Below are 20,081 nucleotides of genomic sequence, written 5' to 3'. Positions count from 1 at the left end.
AGTATGTCAGTCATGATGTTCGCATCACGGCCTGTCCAAGATTCGATGAAAAACGGTATCTTAAGAACTCATCGAGCGAAATAGTGTCGTCTGGATAATGACGTTTTTAGCGCTAGCCTCTCCAATGTAACAGCTCTATACAGAGTGCGGCTGTGACCTAGAATTTTAAAGACATATTCCTTGGATTCGTCGCTCTTAACAACATGACCATAATAATCCATAGCCTTCGTTCTGGATTTCAAAACGACCGAGTCAGATTCCTATGAATCAGTTTTCTTACCTTCGTAGTTTATGTACTTTTACGTAAAACGTATCTCTGAAAGTAATCCGGAGCATGAGAAACAAGCAAAATAAAATGATAAAAGGATTTTATAAAAATTGTCATGCAACAATGATAAACGATTGTTTATCCACTGGTGAACCAGAGTTGGCTCGAGTTTCTATTTCTATTCACCACGTGTGTTGGAAAATTTTCTTTCACCCATAACTCAGCTAGGGATCATTTCATGGATATTTGCCCAATAGAGCGACTTAATGGATTCATCATGCTTCCATACCATAATTAGCTTAGCGGCGTATCAACGATACTCCAGTATGTTTTGAGAGTGACTTTGAACAGATGTCGAATGAATTTGAGAAAAAGAAAAATAAGGGGAAAAAAGGTATCTCTATCGGTTTACACTCGATCCAGCTATGGGTCTACCGTGTTTTTTCATCGAGAAATAGAAAGACGATGAAATACGATCGTTGATTCTAGGCAGGTTACGCCTACGTCCGCTCAAGTAAACGAAGGGAGATCCCGGTATCGTTGGTCGAGTAACAAAGAAAATTCTTCAGATCATAAGATACTGGTTATTACTTACTTGTGTACACGTATTTCGATACGTAGATTCGGGGTCAAGTATACATAGTCTTGTAAATCGAAGTTTATCGGAATGCTTTATAGAAAATGTTATTAGTAATTTGAACGCAAGTTGTCAATCTGAATTCCTGTCGTTACGTATTCTTTTCTCAATGCCTCTGTTATCAGAGGGAACACAATCCAGTCGCTTTTCACGAAGCACATGAAATACGAATATAATGAAACGCGGCTATTCGTTATGTACTCTTAACGAGTGCTTTAACACTCGAACCGCAACGAAGTACACTTAACCCATCTACATTGATAAGCGTGCCGTTAGATTTTTACAACCTTGATCCTAATCAAACGGATCGTAGCCACGTCTGACAATAAGCCAAAGGAATTTCATTGAAATTGTTCCAAATGTGGCATCTTCTAAAGATATAGTCGGTGATCAAATTATTAGAGCCACGGTATGAAAAATGGGTTTTTCGTGTTCATGTAGAAATAGAGCCACAATTTTTAAGTTTTTACATTGTGTAACTTTTAATCAATAATTCTTCACTATTAATATACAAAAAAATACTTATAAAAATAAACAAATACATTTAAAAGATTATATTTACACATGTATGTTAATATTTCGTAACGCTGCCTTTTACTGCAATTACTATCAATTCTTTTCGGCGTACTTTCGATGCATTTTAAGCAATTCATTTTGATTGCTTTACTTCTGACCCATACTTTTATCAGATGTTCAATCAACTGACTAAATGTTCCCACAAATTTTCGATGGGGTTGAGGTTCAGAGAATTTTCAGACCAATCAAGAACTTTCATTTTTTTCAACTGTGTATCATAACTTTACAAGCATCGATACATCATAAAGAAGTAACAAAAACTCTGTTTAACTCGGTTTTTCTTTAAGAATTAATAATTTTTATGTAAAATCATCAATTTATGCGAATGGCTCTAATAATTTCATCACCCACTGTAATCTGTCCATGATGCATCCCGTACAATGATACGTTGTATAAGAAAAATGAGGTAAATTTTTTCTCCCTTTTATGAGCACACATTTTCATTCAACTAGAGAAAAAAGAATCTTAAGGTAAGGAATTAACCTGAATAAAAAAGGCTATATATAGGTGCAAGCACAGGCGCGCATCAACGAACGAATATATTTCAGCTGCGACCCCGTTGTCTATTTCGAACCATCTCTACCTGCTCTTTATTATTATTCTTCTTTTTTCTTTTTTTTATGAAATCTGATGTGACACTTTTTGATACAGTTACCGGCCGTTCCAGCGCGCTTCTCCGTGTATTTTATCGAGAAAAACTGAATCGAAAGCGCGACGATGCATCGCGCGTTGCTCTTTGCTCGTTAAACGAGAGACACGCGAATTTCCAACGAATTTTCACGGCTGAATGATGTGTGACGTGTGTTTTCTAAAATTTCCCAAAGAAGTCGATCGCGTCAACTATTAACCCGTCCGATGGACTCGGAGTTTATTTCACGCACTCTGATTCGTATTAATTATAGAATATTCCAGTAACGTCATGGACGGTAATAACACAGGAATTACAAATGTTGAATATAAAATAATAAAAAATAACTCGGACCAAAGCGTCAGTGCGGAATTGAAAATATGAGATACGACAGAATTTCATTATAATTATTCCAAGATTCTCGTTGAAATGCCATTGATCGTTTATTGAAATATTAAAATGATATAATAAAGCTTCGGATTGATCAGTTGAAAGAATAAAAACATTCGAGCAAAACGATTGAAACGTTCAATAAAGACGAGCTTTCACGGAGGAGTTGAAATTTCCCGGAGAGATTTCGGGGTAATCCATTGAAACGCGGTTCGAACGGTCGAGGATTTTCGTTTGTTAGGTTTCCAGGTTGGAAATTCTGCCTCCGCAAACAGACACCGATCCGTATTGCGATGGTAACACAGTCGTTGGAATTGTTGGTCGCGACACGATGCATAATGCAAATTGGTGTTCTCGCATCTGGTTTCCGGTCGACGAGTTTTCGCAACGATCAATGGGCCACGTTCCATCCTTCCCTCCGAAGTATATTGCACCCTTGTTATTACAACCGATGGCTACAGGATGCTTCGTCAATTAGTAGCGAAATTGATTTAAAATGCTTTCGACCGCAATTCGATGGAAACACATTTCTTAACCATTTACTTATCGGAAGGCCATTAACGCGTTAAGTGGCACGCTGCTGCTATGAAACATTATTAGGTAATTAGGTAAATTAACTAACCTTACTCGGTTAAAATAAAAATAGTAATACGTTAATAGCGTAAATTACATTATCCCCTTTTCTCTTACGTATTTTTCTTTTTTGATCTCATTTATCGGCTGACCCAGTTTCCAGAATCGCGTCTTCGTTCTCTATCGAATCATTCGTGGAAGCATTTCCTCGAAGTTATATTCAAGTGTAATTTTAATATGCATCTAAGGAAACAAAGGAAATCTGAGAAGAGTCTGTTGAATCAGTAGTCCATTATATCATAATCTTATTTTTGTTTTATCAGAAACTATACATTCCCTTGAATTGACCGATCGGAAACGAAATCACGAGGAGGTCTGACCATCTTATTTTTTTCCTTCCCCCGTTCGTATTAATGGAAAAAAATATTTCGCGGAAATGGGTGTTGTTTTTTTAAAACGAAACGAAGTTATAGTGTTCTAATGTAATTAAAGAGTGGAGAAAAAATAAGAACGCGTATTTCGGATGAAGAAATATAAAACGAGCCGTGTCTCGCAGTGAATCACGAGCGAGCAGGAATTTTATAAACATGCAAACGAGGAATGTATTCGAAGAATATTTTTGCACGATTCCTTTCAATTTTTCCTCGAGACAAAAGTGTTCGGCATAGATGTTTAATTCTTCGAAATTTCGGTTTGCTTCATGCTGAACGGTAGAGAAAAAAATAGAAATAACTGGTGATTTTTTATATCACCCGATTATAATTAGCCAGAATGCAGGAGGTGAAGTGTTGGCGAGTGGTTGGCGCTCAGCTTTTTTCCTTCAAAGCACCGAAATCCATCGCTCAAACAAAGAAAAGAGCCATGGCGGCGATAGAGGCCCCCGACACTACATTCATCTTTGAAGCACCATTTCAAAGCGTCACTCTTTACGAACCATCCAACTGCGTTACAAGCACGCTCATTCTCATTCCCGTGAAGTTTTCTTTACCCTTGTACAGGATGTTAAGAAAATAATGATCTTACATTTATATCGCGTTAAGAGCCCGAAAATTTAAGATGAAAATCTTGCTTTAACTGTACCTATTCAACGCGTTAAGTGGAGAAAAAGTTGTAAAGAAATTGTGTACCGGAAGCGAGCCGTTCTTTAAGGACGAACCGTGAAAAATCTTGCAGAATGTCCAAGATTCTCGGTGGCCTTATTTCAGGACCTACTGCAGTGCTATAAAGACGCGAAGAGTTTACAAGGACGCTGTACTGTTACTGTTTTTCGCTTTTGCCTTTCAACGTTTAGAGGATTCGTATTGACGTATCTTCAGGTTAAACACAACAATGTTTCTTGGATAAGGTATTTTGAAAAATTTTCACAGTGAGAAAGTGATTTATTTTCGACGCGTGTTGAACATTTTTCTTCCCTTCACTAGTTAGCGTGAAATATTACGCCCCCGTTTAAATACAATATTTACTATCTTTCTAATTGCGCACTTTTATTAACCCCTTGACATACAATGACGTTTGGGAGACGTCATTCATTTCATGTGCCACTTAGACTTTGACGTCTCCGGCAGATGCCGTGCAGTACTTGCAAATGTTTCATACTTTACAGAACTACTAATTTATTATTTTATTATGTTACTTAATTACTGTCCATTAACATTATATATCAACCTGATTAAATGTTATATAGCAATGCAAATTTTAAAATAAAATGTTCTGTTTCTAAGCTTGCACATAACTGTTCAGTTGAGCCAAATTAAATAGTATTTTTCGGACGTATGTATGTCAAGGGGTTAAAATACGTACAAACTTCCATATAAAAGTCAAAATTACATTTCGTAGAATTTGAAATCCTTTGCAAGAGATTACTGATAAAATTCCATTTGAATTTTATTTGAAACAGTTAAATTTACAGTTTACTTTCTGAACACTCTGTACATCTGGAGACTTTCTCCGACGATCTTGCATCTACACGCGCACGCACGTTTCGTCGATATTTACCGTTTTTATTATTAATCCCCAACGCTGGTGTGTCTTTTCTTAACAGAACGTACGTACGTGTAATACGTCCATATTTAACGTGGATGGCTGTAGCACGCTCGCCAACCCCTTTTTCTTCCCCTCGCCGACTCTCTGTCGTCGCTTTATCTTTGAGAACTAATTGTTACTGAACATGCGGTTGAACTTCTCCGGGTAGAGAAGCCAGGAGGCCGGAAAGTGTTGTCAAGCTGAAACAACCATCCCTACGCGGCTTTTAAAAAGCATCGAGTCGTGGATGACGCATCAGGTAGCACACGTACTCCTTCTGTACACGCGCACGAGGAGCGTGTGCAAGGCAAAAAACCGAGTATCGAATGCTACCGCATGAATAAGTCCCTTTGAAGTTACCACCACCCACGCTGCGCTCCGAAAAATCTCTGCTTCAACCCCTTTCGCTCGCTACACGTGCACCCAATGCCCTGAAACGTTAAGGCGAGCTTTGCAACACAGGTGAGCCGAAGTTACAGGGTGTCTGCGAGTGATAGTTTTAAAGTTTCTTCCGACGTGTATCAGACCGACGTGTTTCTCTAATTTCGTTCACCATCATGAAAATGTTTGTCTGGTGTATCTACCGTTAGCAACGAGTTAGCATTAGTGCACACCAGTGAGGTTTCCATTGCATTCAATTCTGTTTACCCCGACCAGTAGCGAGCTTTACGACTCGACGATACTAATTAATTTCCTGTTATCCTTTTGCGTCCAATTATTGTCCGGCTTTCGATTCCGGTGTTTAGCGAATAACTTAATTGAAACAGTTGATCGGTTTCGCGCGAAATTGATTCGGTGACAAAAGAAAGAATAATTGAGCGTTCACAGGTATCTATAATGAATTTAATTAACCGGAAAATCTTTCGCGTGATCAGAAAACATACGGGGTAAATTGCAAGAACTTTTCCTAATAACTCGAGGAGAAATGGAAAATTCTTGTGTCGGGGCGTAGTCGCAGGAGGCAAAATTCGATGGGTCGTGTGTTGACGGACGATTATTCGCCCCTCAGGCGACAATGATTTATGTCGCAACAACTCTAACAGCGGATTCTCGCGACCGCAGGAACCGCGAAGGGTCACGAACAACACCCGTTCCCCGCGAGTCTGGCTTCCTCGGTAATTATTTATGTTGGTCGGTCTTCACGCGGGACGGTAATTGAATTTGCGTCCGGAGAACGGTCAGTGACCGTAATTCGCCGACGAGGGACCAGTGAAAGGAGGAGAGGAACAGAGAGGAAAAAGGGAGAAACCGAGACGATTAATACGCTCTTAATTGTCCCTGTCGTCGCGTGAACGAAACGTGCTTACTTCTACCACAATTGAAGCCTCGTTAACGCAAGACACGTCGTCTACGTCTCGTTGAGAGATTATTTATTGAAAGTGAAAGATTGTTATTTCTATAGAACTCCGCGCGTTGTTAATATAAAATTTATAATATCTACAAATGAAACAAAGATGAAACGTCCGGTAAAAAATTTCACCTTTCGACGCTTTTATCAGCCGGAGGCTCGTAAACGTGACCGAAACGTAAAAGTCAAGCTTAAGGGTTTAGGACAAAGTCGGGACTAATTCCCTTTCATACGGTCCCTAAGCAAAGACAGATAAGAGTTAAAGCATATATGTACATCGTGAACCGTAAATGCCATTCACTCGACATACCCTTGTCCCTGTGTGTTTCGAGCTTTTTCAATGTGCCCCGAGTGTACTCCTTTTCTTTGTTCTTGCTACGCGTTCCTGTTGAACCCACCCCGGGTGATACACGCGTGATGAAGAGATACGACCGCCTCGTAGGGGCACGAACCGCATTTCGGATTCAAAGTGTACAACGAGGAAGCGAAAATTAAGAGTGCAGGATTTACACGAACGAAAATTACAACACGTGTATACTTGCCGTGGTAAGAGGGGTAAGAGAAAAACTGGCAGAGGGTGCCGTGAACGATGCATAGTCGCTGCTTTTGTTCGAGTTCATTTTCTAAGTCTGCACAATGAAAGGGACGTAGAATTACTGGGCTTGAATCTGGAAATGATTTGCCAACGCAAAGGGCGCTGAATTAATCGAATTATTTAGACATGTGTAGACTTTTCTCCTTCTAATTTACGAAGCTTAGGGTGCAGGAAAAATAATTCTCCAATCATTTGCATTCGCATACTCTTCGGATTGTTTTTTTCCATATCATCTCGTGTAATTCATTATATAATGCTTCGTTATTTAAATTTAAAATGTTCTATTGATATTCAAGGTTAAATCGAAGATAAACAAGAAAAACTTCCTTTCCAAATTATAATCAGTGCCAGACGACGCAGTAAATATCAAAGAACGACCTAATCTCCGCTGTATTATATCCACTAAAATGAAGTAAAAAGACGATTAACCAAGCCTGTGTTCTTTATATTTTTCAGATAAACCTACGCCTCATTCTTGTCAGCGGTAAGACAAAAGAGTTCCTATTCAGTCCGAGCGACTCTGCGGGGGACATAGCGCACCATGTGTTTGAAAACTGGCCGGAAGGTAGGTTATTCTCGGACCTCGTTCCCTCTGACATTACCATAAAACGAATCTGCATCGACCAACTGCTACATCATCGTTTACAAGTCATTTAACGTTATTCAACTTGTCTTCCAAGAATTTCTTTCATCCCATCCACCTTACTGTAAAAGAGGTCCATCAAAGTTGAACCTAAAGTGTCAAACAAGAACTTGAAAAAAAAAAAAAAAAGAAGAATTTCTCTTTCCAGTGTAACCGATGAAAAGTCATCCAAGTCCCTTCTCACTTTTGATGGATCTACTGTAACAGTTTTCACTTTGTGCGCTTCTTTTTATGCCACCGAAAATATGCGACCTCTCGGCGGATAGAAACTGCTCCAAATGTCTCGTGACAAATAAAAAGAACTAGTAAAAGGAACTAGGGCTGCTCCTTTGTCCCGACAGTGTAGTAAACGTTGCAAAATGACGGGTCGTCTAGGGTTTCGTACTTTCAAACGGACCGTTTCAATGAAAATCGTCGTCGAGGAGTAACTCGTTTAATATTGAAATGCATTCGGTGAGCGCATCTTCTGCTACCTCGAAACGTCGGCCAGCAATTATTTTCACTAGCTCTCGAAGGCATAAAAAAGCCATTGCGAGACGGAACGTTCTCTTAACCGGTTAGAATCCTCGGGAAATTCGGTAATTAACCGTGCCTGCTGTTTTGTTTCTCGAATCACGTTACTGCGATCTTCTCACGATGAATCTTGCGTTAATTCTCTTCGTCGTGGGTCACCGATGACCCACCAGATCAAGTCATATTCGTGGCCTAGATTATTTAACAATTTGAACGACTTACACGCGCCTGAATAATGTAAAAATAAAAACAATAGAAAAAAATTATTTTAAGTAATATTACTATGGTACAAATAATGTGAAATGGCAAATGGAAAACTTGAAATTTGAAATTTGAAAATGAATTATTACTATTCTTAATAATTAGAGCTTTAATACGTCCCACGAAACGTGCCCAATGTCACTTAGGTGGCATTCAACGCGTTAATTGCGAAGTAAACTAGTTTGCAAAAAAAGAGACGGTTTCATTTTTTTTATGAATATATTGGTAATTTATTTTCAAGTTCACTTTGAACCTGTTTACGTCAGACTTTTGTTCCTGGAACGCATGAATGCACAGGCGAGGAGTTTGAAAAAATAACAGCAAGGATGAAAGGATGAACTTGACGATTCATCCAGCTTGCGCTGGGGGAAAAAGGGGGTTGGACGGAATCGCGGACGCGAAACGTTTGCGTTTTCCGGGCTGGCGAACGCATTTTTTACTTTCGCCAGTCTGTCGGAAAAACTAGAAATATTCGAGACAAGGTCGTGGCTGATACGGGACTCTTTGTTTTTCAGACTGGGCGGAAGAGGCAGTCGCTAAAGCGGAGATCCTGCGGTTAATCTACCAGGGTCGTTTTCTGCACAGCAATGTCACGCTCGGTGCTCTTGGGCTTCCTTTCGGGAAAACCACGGTGATGCATCTGGTCCCACGAGAGAATCTTCCCGAGCCTAATTCTCAAGGTAAACCATCGAACGGTGCTGTTTACCTCCCCGTGCTCTCCGGAGAAAATAATGGACCGCCGCGCCGACAAGAAGCCTTTGTGACTCAAGCCAAGATGGCTCGCGGTTTAACCCTTTCGCTTTGATAACCTTTAGAAAAGGAAATACGTGTATGCGCGACAGACTACCCTTCGCAAAGGACGTCACTCGATTTTTATGTAAAAAACATGTTTCCTTTTTATTGGCAAAATCAACTTGGCCGATGATACCATGTTAGAACCAAAGTGTTGTAGCATTTTTTGAAAGGTCACAGTGCAGATCAACAAGATGTTGAATTGTAATATTTTTCCAAAAATGTTCCAGTACAATGAATGTACGATAACAAAGATTCGTATCGCGTTTCTGCTAATTACAGGTATTCTGCCAAATGGCGAGTACATGCATATTCAATCTATCGACGAGGACACCACCTTCATCTAATAAAAAGAACCAGAACGTGTCCTATCCTATATCCAAAGTGAGCCTACATCCACGTCCACGATCCCTCGTTCCTGAACACCCAATTCGTCACCAGCTCGAACAAGAAATTGCATGAAAATTGATGGTACTTAATTGTTTATTTCGAGATAGCTTTGTAACCGACGTTGACAAATGTACTCTTTATGCTCGGCAGTCACGACGATTCCATAGAGATAAGTATCTCACGCGGAATTAAACAGGGAAAGAAAAATGTCGTCCCGTATTCGTGATTCGTATACTTGTTTCACTCGCTTTCTGTGTTTCTTACTCTGATTTCCAAAGGGTTAAGATAGACCACCTTGGTGCCACTTAGAAAGGTAATAGACTTCGAATATCTTGTGCAAGGTATTCCAAGGTGGTACGATTCGAAAGAAACTAATTCTATTCCAGAAAGCTTTCGTTCGATTAAATTGCACCACATATGTAATCTATCAAAGAATGTAAAAACTAACAAAACTATCCGCTCTTTGTTACAGATCAGAGGCAAAAAAGTAAAGGCGGAGGAAGTAGTTGCTGTTCAGCTTCCTGTTGCATACTTTAAAAAACAAACATACAAACAAAAAGAACAAAGAAACAAAAAAAAAAGAGAGAGGTGAAATAAAACATTGTCGGCTGCCCTGGATATATTTTAAATGGTCGTACCGTGTGAGAGCCAGCACACGTTCAGGCTGAGCCATGGTTTCTAAGGTTTCGATGCTGGTGTATCATCGTTTTAGTGGCTGAGCTCGTGAGCAGTGTAGCAACACGAAATCGTCGCACCCTTCCTTTTTTTCCCCACCCCCCTAGATCCACGTGAAAAATAAGAAGAGGTGTTTACACCTACGACACATATATAGCAAACGAGAGAGCACACGTTGGTCACCGTCCCAGGTGAACGATTCGATCGATCATCATCGTTGTCCTCTTGTACCTTGTGTGGAAGGATAATAAAAAGCAGGATCTAATCGTGTCGCGTTGAAACTCTTCGATAAAAGAGACATAACGCGTTCAGAGCCAAACCCATAATACACAGCTGTCCGTTTTGTTCGCTGTTACCATGTACTTGATCGGTGTATTCACACTGAAAATCTATTTATGACCGTCGACTCACGACAGGAGACTGGTCGTGGTTCGTTCCAGGATGTCCGATGAGCTCGTTCAAGTATGCCTCGAGACACATCAAGCACGACAGTCTCCTGTAGTTAAACGTAAACGATTAATTCTCTAGTAAGATGAAAATGTTATTATTATTTGTTTTTCTTTTTTTCTTCTTTCGTTCGACAGAGAGATTAGAACGTAGAGCCTTTCGAAGGGGATGAAAGCTCTCTTGAACGGCGCTACAATGCTTAGAAACTCAACCACTATCCGACTACCGCAGCGTTAAATAGTAATTATTAATTGTAGACGGGATATCGCGTGTGTGTTGTGCAAGAAGAATGACTGAGTCGCGTTTGAAAGATCGAGGAAGAGAGTAAAAATTTATGTTGTGATATGCAGGTAGTGAATATATTATATATATACAATACTATTATTAAAATTATATATTATATATATGAACAAAAAAAAAAGGTATATATATATAATATGGGTATGAGACATGTTGACAGACAGTTTAAACTCTCATACACGATAGACTTTATTATCATGAATTTAAAGTAATATTATGACGCCACTTTGAGAGTTTAGTATTCTGGATAAGATTGCAGAGGAAAAGAACATTGGATCTCTAATGGTAGTTATGATTAAATAAAAAAGAAAAAGAAAAAAAACTCAAATATATCTCCTGTTAAATCCTTTTTTTTATCCGAAAAACACATCCCTTCTCCGATTATCCTTCTTTCACCTCTCTTCTCCTCACCTTTGATCACGTCCACCCTTCAACCTCCTTTCTTTTTTAATAACCCTTTATTCTGTTTTCACCCGTCCATTTTCAATCGGTCGGGCCTAGGATCGTGATTTCGTCGACCCAACGATCAATCCACGTTTACCGGCAATTGCCGAAATCGCGAGTATTGATTACAGTTAGGTCCAACCAAACCATTTTACGATAAGTTGTAGCCTATTCTATACTCAAAACTATACTACTGTAATTAATTACTATGACTCTTACCAATGCATAATACGTGTATATAATATATATATATATATATATATACATAGATATATAATGTTCTTACATAGTGAAATTCATTGGAATTCACGATTGTCGAAGTTTATTTAATTTATTTCGCACGAAACATCGGCGAACAATGTTGTACACCTGTTTGAAATCGTCGATATCTGCTTGACCTCGTAAACCTGTGTAAAAAAAAAAAATAATAATCGTCTTTCCCTGACAGAAACAAGAAAATTAATCATGAATACGAAATGTTTCTTAAATTGTTTCCAAGTATTATCGATAAGATGTTGAGTGATATCGAACGATTATAAAAATGTAGATGTAAGATAAAGAAAAGGAAAAAAGAAATGATATGAAAATCACACTATCGGATACGTATAGTTTCTCTTCTTGCTCAAATACACCGAATAATATTTATTGATTTATTATTAAAACATACTCAGTCTCTGTTTTTACGAAATGAACAATTGGTGTTATCGAGTACATGCAGATACGAGATAATAGGTTTATGGGGATGGCTAGCAGTATCATTTTTTTTTTTTTAATTTTATTATTTTCCTCTTAATTAGCGGTCAATTTTTATTAATCGTTGTATCGAGAACGTCGCTGCCTTCCGTTTATTCGTCCTTCTCTTTCTCTTCTTATTTCTTTTTTCTCTCTTTTTAAACAATAGAGATTAAGAGGTAGACTTTATGAACGCTGTTTATAAAAGTAACATGAAACTTGTTTAGCGCGTAAGTTCTAAAAGAAAAAAAAAATTGCGAACGAACAAACACATCACGTTACGAATATACATGGACTATCATCGGGAATAAAATTGTCTTCGCGGAATGACGAGGATCATATGCAAATTTTGTTGCGTACATATGTAATCGTCTGATTATAACAATCGTTCGATCACCGGATAGACGAACAATATAAAAGAAAAACAATGAAAAAAATGCTGCTCTGTAATAAGTTTATTGTACAGTTCCTTTGACGTTACAATATTACTTTAAAATCTTGCGGAAGAAAATGTAGGATGAATGAAACGTTGTTCGAAACGTATGCTAGATACAAGAAGCGGTCGTCGTCGAAGCTCTCTCTGTTCGTCGCGCGTGTAGAAATCATTAATTACGTTTACACGAATCATTCGACAAATTTTATCCACCTTTCATCTGTCATGGGTTATTTTTCAAACGTGTGACACGATGAAATCGAGCGCGATTACGCGCGGTGTTGGAAGAAAAGGATCCTTGAATTCTTTTCTTTTAACACTGTATAAATATACAGGATGTTCTAGGTTTTATATTCAAATGTATTCCAAAAAGAAATAAAATATGAAATGAATTGTTATTAAATAACAAACACAATGAAGTTTTGGGATACTGCGTTGGAATTAGGACATCGTTGCCCTTATTTTCAATCGTGATAATTTCTTGTGAAAAACCTGAGACACCCTGTATACATATCCTTTGTATAAAATTGTAGAGAGCACGCCACGATACGCCATCTTTTCTCGAGAAAACAATTTTCCACCATCGTTATAGTTCCCCTTCACATTTTATCCGGGTCTATTTCTCTCTGTATCTATGATAGTTGTCCGTTCTTTTCTTTGACCATTGCTAAATTGATCTCACCGAATGTTGCACACACACCACGAGCTGTATAACAATGAGGAACAAAGTAAGAAAACGCCATGGAACTTCCGAGGAAGGGGGGGTAATTTTAACGTGCTAGTGTATTATATTAAACTATACGCCTGACTCTATTTGCTGTTTAAACGAGGAAGATGATGAACTTAAATGAAAATAAAATGGTATTCTTAAATGCAAGAAAAAAAAGGTAATAATAATGATGATAAATAATAATAATAAATAATAATACTAAAACAGTCTACGAGGAATATAATTACACACATCATATCAAAATTCTAGCGGATAAGAATCAAATCATTATACATACATAGATTTATTTGTACACGCGTTTCGATGAGCTATTGTACGCCCATACCATACCATCATTTCTATGTACAATACGAACGTACAAAATCTTTGATTCTTCATCGACATCATCACGTGCATCATACACGAGCAAACGAACGGATTTAGCGGGTCATTATGGTACCATATAATGGGCCGCGAACGATCCTCGTTACGAATTTACGTAAAATGAGATGATTACGGGTTTTCATTGCACGGTCATGCGAGAAACGAGAAACGGTCATGTTGAAATTTCAAATTGTTTTGTTAAACAAATGGTGCGCGTTGTGTCGACAACCTGGAAGTATAGTTTATACGATACTAGTGTGAAATGTACAAGTTGATTGAAAAAGGGGGTTTCAGGAATCATTAAATTTATCAATAAATAATGGTTTCAATGAACCATTTATGGAACTAAATTCAATGATCCTGAAACCTTTCTTTCGATGTACTCTGTATAGATAAGCTTTGTTTAACGAGGAAGAGAAGAAAACAAAAATAGGCGGCCAAAGAGTAAACATAGCCGTGGCAAGTTTTCCGTTCGCCATACGAAAGCTTTGTAATCAATTCAGTTTACTTTGGGAAAAGAGGTTCAATCAAATAATCGTGCTCATATTGGCATTTCTCATCTTGGATATAGAGCATTGTTATCGCTAGTCGGACAGATTTTATCGATCACGAGAGAGAAACGTTATTGATGAATCAACGAAGAGAATGATAATATAAAGCAGCCCCCGTGTTATAAAATGCAGATTACGAAATACGTTATAATAATTTTATCGCTGCTGGCAGACGCAGTAGATCGTGTAGAAAAACGAGCAAGTAGAAAAATCAAAATGATAATAAACGATGATCATCTTCAACAATAATTACGGATAATCGAAATCCGTGTAAATAGAATTATTTAACGCTTTGATGACTAGTTTAATGTATTCGTGATTTCTATACGTAATATTTTACTTTATTACTATCGATATTATTAATTGTTTACTTGTAATTTGAAAATTAGTAATTTTGTGGTATACGGTATCGAACAAAGTAGACTTCTCCTGGGAAAAAATGGCGATACAGGGGAAATAAAAACTCTTAAACTCTTCATTTTTACGATATTAATATTAAAAGTGATTTAGTAAACAAAATAATGTAATCTTTAATCATCAAATTTCATAAAATTTAGTATATAATTAAAAAATGTGGAGAATAACATGAATATTAATTCAAGTTTCACTGCGCAACCGTTCGTGCGCAGATGGCGGGAGGCTGCAGCCCATATAAGTAAGCGGGGCCTTCTCTCCTTCATCGTCAGTCTCCTCGGGACCGCGGGTGGTGAGTGATATGCGTCTGGAGAGGAACGGCCTACAGCGAGGGCCGGAAAATTACAAGAATGAATGTATTTTTCTTAAAAAAGCTCGTATGCCAGATATGATACGTTATAAAAATTTGTAAAATATATTTTCATTAGTCTGTATTTCCAAAAATTGCGAAAATCACTAATTCGATCAAATATATGCGGTCATCAAAGTGTTAAATATAACAAACAATGAAACTTCAAGTAGAAACATTCCAAATTGAAACGAGTCCCAGCTCCTCGTTCTTATCCCCTCGTTTAATTAACCAATCCCATGCTCAACGAGAGAAAACATTAGAAAATTCCGTGTTATTCGATGTTCGAATGTTGAAACGCGATCGTAGAACGTACGATGTAATCGTATTTTAATGAAACGATTGTAATAATTATGCCTGAGAGAAAAAATTTAGACACGCGAAACTCGTGCCACACACGACACGATCTTTCTTTACATTGAGATTTCACGAAAGAAAAAGAGGAAAACAAATAAAAATGTGAAGAAGATGGAGGGAAAAAGAAGAAGTGTACAAAGCGAACTATAATTTTATACGGAAATCAGAACGTAATAATTTTACTTGAGATCCGTGAACGTTCAAATTTTCATGCGTGACATTATTGACTAATTACTATAGTATCGAACGAGCATTGTTGTATAAAAAAAAAAATTCTGACGACTTCTAACTGTCTTCGAGCGACAAATAATCCAGATATTTCGTTGATTTTTCTTTTTCTTCACCGGCTTGATAACAGTATTTTTCTAGGCAAGATACTTTTTCTATTCAAACGATACAAACGGTAGAAAAATTTTACGAACTCGAGGGAAAGAAGAAAATCTATTTCGAGAGACGTTTTTCTTTTATAAGGAACATATGTATATTTGTTCAAAACTGACACGATTTGTTATATTCAAAGGATCCTTCGTGTTTTATTTTTAAAAAGTCGAGTCAAGTTTAAGACGTGAAAGAAATCCATTTCGTGCATCGATTCTAATTTACTCTCGGTGGAAACGATTTCGAGCTGAATAAAAGAAAGGAAGAACGAAAAAAAAATCAAGAAGAAGATGTCTTTTTAATCGTTTGATAAGGAAGATGTATAAAAAACGTTTTCAACTGGCCGTCCTACATAGAATATGGCGAATGTTAAATGTATTATTTTAAAGCTATCCTACGTATTTGCCATAACTTATTGATGCGTGTAAATTGTAACAGACGATCGAACGTACTAACGCTAAAAGAAACAAGAGAAACGAAAAGAAAAGGTGTAACGATATGTAACACGCAATAATTTTGTAGACCTTATGTTATAATAAAACCGATGTTAAGAAATATTGATTCGAGTATTGTAAAACGATGACTTGAAAGGGAACGGGTTAACTGAAGTGGTAAATCTCGTGAAAATTTTACTAAAAAAAGCCAGACTTGTATTTGACGGTTACTTTTACAGTGTCTGCTGCGTGTTAATTTTATCTGATTGTAATAGATACGTTAATGATGGAAAATAAGCTATGCTGAGACATATATATACACGTCAATTTATTTAACGATCTCACACGAATTCCCTATTGCGGTCGCGTTAGTTGTACAAAATCTTTGTTTCTCTTTCTTTCTTTTCATTTTAATTTTTTCTAAACGCCTCTCTGTATAATGTATCGTTTAAAAACGCCAGTATCTTTGTCGTACATGTAACATAGGAGTAAGGAGTATATCATGCCGTAAAAGTGACAAATGGTAAACGTTTCTAAACCGAGAAATCATATAGTGATATAACTACCATACTCTCATTCAACCACGAGGATACTATCATAATTAACTATGTACATGACGTTCATTTCCTCTTCTAACGCGTTTGCTGTTGGATTTCATGCATTTCGAAAAAATTTCTTCTGCTCTATGATTTATAATGTTCACTTTAACCCGACAGTGTACAGGTGAACTCATGGAACATAAGTATCCAGCCGGGGTGCTCGTAGATCCCAGAGATCGCATAGAAAAATCTGTTTTAATGACTCTGTTTTAATGACTCTGTATTATGATTAAAATATTAACATTACTTTGTAAGAATAGACGGTAGTATGATTTTCTAGTGGTAAGGATCTGCAAGACCCCCCACGTATGCACTGTCGAATTAAAAGTAATGTTATCACAATAATGTCCGGATAGTGGTCACCCAATCATCCCCATTAGATTCGAGCTCTTGTCATGAAAATAATTTTCAACTAGTTTTTGGATTACTTTTCTTCAATTAGAAAACTTAGAAGCAGTGTTTTAAATGTATCTCATTTTAGTCCCCGACACGTCTAAGGCGAGCTGCCCGAATAGTAGTCACGATTTAGTCTCAATCCTGCGACCATTATCCGGGCATTACTGTAATGGATCGTGATTAATTCTAAATAGAAATTAGACGTCCTATTTTATCGCTACTTTTAGGTAAAAAAAACTAAAAAAGTCACATGTAAATAGTGTGAGAAATAATTAAATTGAACGACAATGGTCTTAGAACTTTTTTCAACCCGATTTCTTAAACGGAGACACGTATATAATTTTCTAACTTCTTACAATAGGGCACAGCATAATATGTTGCAGAGTGGTTGGGGATATTTCTATACAATAATTTCTATGATAATATAGATCTTTCGTGTGCACCGTGAAGAGCCGTCTTGTAATTGTTGATAATTTTTAACAAGTGGATGACAAGGTGTATTTTACAATACTGTGCCGTCTTGTAATGAACTTATCGATATACATAATATCAAATTTTTATGAGAACTTGTTAAGCTTGCGTTACACACCTCATTTGTAAATATTAGATTATATTTTTGTCTGTAGCATAATTTCACATATACGAGTTGCGAATGAGCGCGCGGTCGAACGCAGAAAACGAACGAACTGCGCCCTACAGAAGAAACGAGGAACTAAATTTGTGGTCTGTTTTACCTTTTTGATATCTTTCGCCAGTGAAAATCATAGAACACAAAGGGTATAGCCGGATACGGGGGTGAAATGTGCCTTTACAAGCGACAGATGTCGCTGACATTTACTTTTACTCGGTGGATATATTCGACGGTCATTTATGACGTCATAATTTACCGGTAGATACGCAACAACATTTATTTTCAATTGCTCTTTGTTAATAAATTGTTATTGATATATCTGACCATTGAATCTTATAAAACAAATCGGGAGCAATTTTTTGGTGCCATAATATCTTTGTAAAAAGATCATTTACTATCTATTTTGCAGATAACAAATTTCTGCTTTTTTGTTTGCGAATGTTTGCGACTGAAACAATTTTAGATTCTGAGGGAGTAAATGGGGAGCAATTTTTTAAGACATAAATTGTTAAGAAATATTAATATTCCGTGCCACTTACTGAACTCCGAATTCCGCGTCGGTAAAACAGCCCACGTTTGATCGAACAGAAACTGATTTAAGCGCCACCTCCGTTATAGCGGCTTAAATATAGATATCTGTATTTACACGATCTTTATATTTCATGAAGAATATCAAATAATCTTTTAAAAATGTTTTAGATACTGTAATTAAATATTCAAACATTATAATGGTGAAATATACAATTCTATATGAAGTATACAATTTTTATTTTTATTATTCATTCTTAGATTTATCTTTCAGAAGGCCATATAATAATATTAAATGACATATATGTAACAAGACGCTACTAAGAATAGTACTTGGATAAGTATTCCAACATAATTCTATTATTCCCAAAATGGTCAACTTTATAACACTCTTATAGTCTGTACACCATGCAATGTAAGGCAGTGTATGGTAATACCATATATAAAATTGATAATGCAAGGATCTACTAAATGTTATACCAATAAAATTTGCAACAAAAAATGGAAAGATAAACAATTGACTCATTGTAGACATATCTACTTTTTCTTTCTTCTTTAACTGTGATTGTACGTTTTCCTCTATATATTTTAATTTTGCATAGGACTTCATATATTTTATCCAGGTTGGTATGCAATAAATTATGGTTAATATATGTAGTACTAATAGTAATACATGAAAATATGGATGGATAAAAACATTATCTGGTAAAAATCTCCAATTTACAGTCCATTTAAATTCAAAAACTCTTCCAAGATCAAAAGCACCTTTTATATATGCAAGTGGATTGTTAAGTAAGAAAGGAAGACCTAATATTAACTGAATAAAAGCACAAATAAACAAATGTACAGTTGTCTTAATTAATCCTAAATTACATAAATAAGCTACTAAAAGTGCTGGTGCAAATAATAAAATGTTCATTTTTACAGACACTGCTAAGCTGTAAAGAATGCTTCCTAAATACCAATGATCGTCTAAAAATGCATTCAAGCTTGCAAACAATAACACCATTGCAACTGGGTCATTGAAAAGTCTCAAAGTAAATATAGAATGAACTCTATAAGATGTACAGCACATAATAATTAAGACATAAGGAGGAACTTTTTTAGTTTTTGCATAAATTCGAAAAACCAAAGTAAGTAATATTATATACAGAGCTGCAAAGGAGTACTGCGCTATTTTTATCTTCGCTCCACGTCCCGTGATGAAGTGTAGTATCGAAAATATATAAACAAATCCTGCAGGATATACTAATGGTCCAGTGTCACCTCTCAGTTTGGAGTAATCCAATGTTCCATTCAAAAAGCCCTCGACTTCTTGCATGTATGCTTTCCAGTCAATTTCTGTGTATGGTACTTTTTCGATAACCAATGTATTTAAAATAATTTCCAAAACAATAAACACTCTGCCAATTATAATTAATTTTCTTGGATCTGTGAATAAGGAAACAAACTTTTCCCATTCTAAGTAATTTTCGTACCAATTCTTGGTATTTTTCTTCAAAGTTTTTGCTGAATTCAGGTTAGATCGTAATTCTCTACGTGGTGCCATTTCACTCCGAGCACACGTGTGTGGAGTGTGGAGTATTACGCGGTGTGCGTTCAAATCAGTCAGTGACTACAGATCCAAGAAGACTAAACATGCCTTTGTTACCGCTGGGGCGTCATTATTGGAGTACCCGGTACC

The 20,081-nt window shown here is 36.8% G+C and overlaps 2 protein-coding genes across 3 annotated transcripts in view; one reads left to right on the top strand and one right to left on the bottom strand.

Annotated features, from left to right (window-relative positions):
* Nucleotides 1-17,526, top strand: part of LOC114873287 (ubiquitin-like protein 3) — a 56,842-nt gene extending 39,316 nt beyond the window's left edge. For both annotated transcript variants that reach the window (XM_029181465.2, XM_029181464.2), the window contains exons 2-4: nucleotides 7,494-7,602; nucleotides 8,970-9,134; nucleotides 10,109-17,526. In XM_029181465.2, coding sequence (XP_029037298.1) covers nucleotides 7,494-7,602; nucleotides 8,970-9,134; nucleotides 10,109-10,173 — 339 coding nt within the window. In that variant the 3' untranslated portion in view covers nucleotides 10,174-17,526. The remainder of the gene's footprint in view (nucleotides 1-7,493; nucleotides 7,603-8,969; nucleotides 9,135-10,108) is intronic.
* Nucleotides 17,527-18,560: 1,034 nt separating this feature from the next.
* LOC114873283 (lethal(2)neighbour of Tid protein) lies at nucleotides 18,561-20,061 on the bottom strand. The gene has a single exon (XM_029181458.2). It carries the CDS (start codon nucleotides 19,944-19,946, stop codon nucleotides 18,645-18,647), a length of 1,302 nt encoding a protein of 433 aa, XP_029037291.2. The 5' UTR covers nucleotides 19,947-20,061; the 3' UTR covers nucleotides 18,561-18,644.
* Nucleotides 20,062-20,081: the final 20 nt, after the last annotated feature.

The sequence above is a fragment of the Osmia bicornis genome, chromosome 4 (genome assembly GCF_907164935.1).
Source record: "Osmia bicornis bicornis chromosome 4, iOsmBic2.1, whole genome shotgun sequence".
NCBI lineage: Eukaryota > Metazoa > Arthropoda > Insecta > Hymenoptera > Megachilidae > Osmia > Osmia bicornis.
This window is presented reverse-complemented; position numbering and strand designations above follow the sequence as displayed.